The 4,290-nt window shown below is 37.2% G+C and overlaps 1 protein-coding gene across 1 annotated transcript; it reads right to left on the bottom strand.

The window, feature by feature from the left end:
- Positions 1 to 693: 693 nt before the first annotated feature.
- On the bottom strand, positions 694 to 4,290 carry LOC140565823 (transmembrane and immunoglobulin domain-containing protein 1-like). The gene is made up of 5 exons (XM_072691969.1): positions 4,218 to 4,290; positions 2,374 to 2,643; positions 1,526 to 1,810; positions 897 to 1,000; positions 694 to 806 (listed from the first exon to the last, which is right to left on the bottom strand). The coding sequence occupies exons 1-5, from the start codon at positions 4,285 to 4,287 to the stop codon at positions 795 to 797; spliced, it is 741 nt and encodes a 246-aa protein (XP_072548070.1). The 5' UTR covers positions 4,288 to 4,290; the 3' UTR covers positions 694 to 794.

The raw sequence follows: 4,290 nt of genomic DNA on the forward strand, positions 1-4,290 counted from the left end.
CACTGACGTCTTATAGTAGGGGGACGTTTTGCTCTGCTTTTACCATTACACTGTTTGTAAGTAATTTAAGAGATCTGTTTAATGTTTCAAATGTTTGCCCCCCCCCCCCCATCTCTTTGAAGTTAACATGCTTACTGAAATAATTTAACAAAAAGAAATATTTCATGGAAGCTTTGGCTTACCCTTGCATTGACCTTATAAGTGAGCTTATTGTGAATGTGCTGAGCTATTTATTTGAAAAAGGAACTAAGGTTTAAGAATAGCAAGTATACATAAAGAGACGATATCTGTTCATCTAAAGGGTTGTAGGTGTGTTATGTGTTGGAAATCATACAGAATGCAAAGCCATATGGTTTCTACACCTCATTCCAATATCACATATTTAATTTATTTTTGGTGAACAGGCTGTTCTATTCAGTGACCCCACTCAACAGCGATGAAGTCTGCCTTTGACCCCAAGCATCAATATTTAACTTTGCATAATGGCTTTATTCCCTTGCTAAAGTAATAGATGGAGAGTTGGCCCACCCTTTGCATAGTAATAATATGTTACTTATTCTTTTTAGATTGTAAAAAATTGAGGATCAATGAGTCATGTTTTTCTCCTGGATGGAACTGAGATCTCTTAGACCCCGTTGATCCGATCTGTAACACTTTCAACACTTGCTGTGCTACGCTGTACTAAAATCCAATTTTCTATATGTTTAAAAAAGAAATTTCCACATTATCAGTCAGTTGTTGTGTTTTCTCAGGTTGTGAGAAATGTATGCCTCCTCTGGTGACCTTGAGGCTCTTTACTTCCAGCACTGTAAAGGAGTATAAGAACAACTGAAATGAGTATTCACACTACTAGGTTATAGAACCTCAGAGTTACTGCTGCTATAAATGGTAAATACCTTTGAAATTTGGCTCCATCTGGACAAAACTGCGAGGAGAGCAGTGCACAGGACCACCACACAGCCAGCAATCACAGGGCCAAGAGGGAAAGACATTTGCTTGTCTAAATGAGATAAGAAGTAGAAAGGAGAGGTGATGACTTCAAAGTGCAGTGTTTGTAGTGAGTGCCAGAAAAGCAGCCAGGATATGTTTTTTACTATTTTTAATCATATTCAATTGCTACCCAGTATGTTGGACTCCCCCGATCATACAACGCTACCTGTGCTGGGGGTGGTGAAAGCTAGTATGGGCAACATCTGAATGTACTTGAAGGAGAGTGCTAACTTCTAGCTACACCTGCTACATCAGGAGGGGAAGAGGGAAGGCCATCCAACCCAAAGAAAGCGAGGCCAATTGTGCTCTCTTAGATTCCTGACCACGGAAGGCTGTGGTCCAGAGATTGAACCATACTTATTTTTTTAAATGAAAGATACCTTATATTTATTACAGTTTAAGTTTTTTAGAACTGCAGTGAATTATTCAGAATCTACAATGGAACTAACATCAGGACAACACAGAACCTTCCAGCTGAAGAAACAGCTGAACTGTTTCTGATGTGTACAAAATAACAAAGCTTACATCCCCTTACCCCTTACTGTGACGTGGATTAGTTTGGTCATCTGTCCGAACACGGCAGAGTTTGTGATGCAGGTGTAGGTCCCTTGGTGCTTGTTTCGGTAAGGCTTTGTAATGATAAGCTTGGCCTCTCGGCTGTCCTGGTAAAGCGTGTAGCCCTCCTTCAACAGGTCCACAGCAGCACCGTCGCGTAGCCAGGAGACCACTACCTGGGGGTTGGCCCACACTGAGCAAGAGAGCGAAGCCTCAGTGGTCTCTTCCACTGTTACATTCTCCTCTCCAGAGAGAACAGGTGGGACTGACGAGAGACAATACATAGTCAACTGACTTATAGTTCTTTTGCAGCTAATTACTCATTATATAAGTGTGGATAAATGACTTTTAAACTACACATTTCAGTCCCTCAGACAGTAGTGTAAATTCCTGTTGTCACAACAATGTCATTGATGATTTATGAAATGCACAATTTGATTAAAATTTCTTTAGAGTAGGCTGAATTTACAAATGTAACTGGAGGATGTATTTATCTAGTAGTAAAAACTAAAATATGCTTTTTATTTTTACCTTAACAATAGCCTAAATATTAGCCTAAAACATTATTATAATAAAAATAATAATAATTATTATTATTAGATAATCACTTCTAACATTTCAATATCAGTGCAGTTGGTTTTCCCCCCTTTTCAATATCAGTGCAGTTTTCCACCACTAGTAGTACTTACTAGGACTAAAATTAGTTTAATATAGAATATAGAAGTTCCTGAATAAAAGCCTTAAGATTAAAAACTACACTATTTAGTGTATTTATTTGATAAAAACGTTGTGGATTGTTGTGTTGTGTTATATTTTATCCTCACTCACAGAGTACACTCATTTTCACATCGGCAGATACACTGGTATTCCTCCTCAGCTGGCAGGTGAACTTGACCTGGTGGTCATCACGGGTCAGGTTCTGCACACACAGGTGGCTATGGCTCAGGCGGTTCCCCTCCTGCAGGTTGATCAGAGCGTTGTTTCGGCTCCACTGGAGTTCCTCCTCATTGGCTGAGTCCTGCACCTGGCAGCTCAGAGTGACTGTGCTCCCAAGATGGGCAACAGCCTCCTCCTGCGGGCTCACCAGTACTTTCACACCTGAGAGGTGGTCAGTACAGAAAGAGCAGTGCTAAAGGCACAGATTCCAGTACACTTATTCACTCAAGCTGTTTATGTAACTTTGCTTTGCTCCCCTATAATTCTGAGTTATCATAAATATTATATTATAAATTGGTCACTGGTCTACCATCCATCTTTTAGGACAAAACTTACTGGAGGTGAACCCCTTTATATAAAATATATATAGAGCATTTCCTTCCGCCAAATTATAGTTCCTTAACAAGCAGCTTTTTGCTCTGTCACAGTAACAAACTCCATTCGTTTCTTCCACAGCTTCGTACCAATTAAACTTAGTTTCCCACACAGTATTTTTTTTTGTCCATTTGTTGTTTGTTATTGTTTACTCTTGTCTTAATCCTTTCAGTAAATTCTCATTTTCTTTTGCTCACTGCATTTACTGCATATAAATTATAGCCGGATCTTTAGCAGAGTGATACAAACAAAACCATGCAGTTACAACGCTTCTTAATCAGCTTGTGTGGCCGGAGCTGTATATATACACTCTTGTATGTTATATATGACATAATCACAGTACATTTTAGATTATATATTTTTCTGTAATTCTCATTTCTAGTTTTAAGCCTTTGTGTCTCTATTGTATTTTTATCCTAAATATGTTGGATATTTATTTGTTTATTTTTTTCCCATTTTATAAAATGGTCTAAAAGACAGCAAAAGGTTGTAAATGTTTTCTCAAATATTTCAGAGATTGAGTTATTATAGAGTGTAAATTATATTATATATGTCAATTATGTATGTACAATATCTTTCTCAGGATTTCTGACTTGAGATTCACTCACCATTTTTTAGGATAAGAGGTGTTCTGGATATTCATTTTATTACATCATATGAGTATCATATTCAGAGTACTCTCTGTCCACTCTCTGTTATTTAAAAGCTATATGAAATATAACTTGAAATGACTATATAATATACTAAATATAGTATATTTACCTGCAATCAGACTGGTTGTACAGTAGTACACATTACATTATTAGTTAATACAAAACAGTAAACAGTGTATATTAAGCGTTACACACACACACTATGCAATTATAGTGTATAGTGTATATGCAATTAGATTGTATAAATCTGATGGTGAGGACTATTTCTACAATTTGTTTTCTTTAAAATGTTACGTACCAATGCACCCACCAATTCCACCTTATGGCAGTTTTCCAGGTCTGATAAATCACTATAAGTAATGTTATTCAAAACTGGTCTCAATATATGCAACTGGTCCATAATTTTACTGTAACAATACATACTACTGTTTATCTAGAATCAAATGATTTTCTAATACAAATGCAATTTTGAAAACTGCTCCAGGTCACTGTGCTGTAATTTCAAAGACGACAGCTCTCATTCTACATGTGTTTTCTCATTTTTAAGCCACAGTTTACTATTTAATTCACAAGCACAGAAAAATAAATCTGTGCGAAGTGTGATAAAACAAGAACAAAAATGAGGCTGTAGAGTTAAAATTTAAAATATGCACCCGCCTAATTTAGGCGCTGTGTGTTCGTATTAAGACAGCGCTATTGTTTTCTTACCTGCCGTCAGCTGGCACAGACAGCACAGAAGGATTAGGTGAGAGGCTCTCTTCAGCTGGGATGTTGTCATTGT

This window comes from Salminus brasiliensis, chromosome 11, assembly GCF_030463535.1.
Source record: "Salminus brasiliensis chromosome 11, fSalBra1.hap2, whole genome shotgun sequence".
In the NCBI taxonomy this organism is placed as follows: domain Eukaryota; kingdom Metazoa; phylum Chordata; class Actinopteri; order Characiformes; family Bryconidae; genus Salminus; species Salminus brasiliensis.

What these genes read in the sequence shown, in the direction of transcription:
- LOC140565823 (XM_072691969.1), bottom strand. Translation starts at nt 4,287, where the DNA reads ATGACAACATCCCAGCTGAAGAGAGCCTCTCACCTAATCCTTCTGTGC. An exon ending in TGTGAAAATGAGTGTACTCT is followed by an intron (nt 1,811 to 2,373) that starts GTGAGTGAGGAT and finishes GTCTCTCGTCAG; the next exon opens with TCCCACCTGTTCTCTCTGGA. An exon ending in AATCCACGTCACAGTAAGGG is followed by an intron (nt 1,001 to 1,525) that starts GTAAGGGGATGT and finishes TATCTCATTTAG; the next exon opens with ACAAGCAAATGTCTTTCCCT.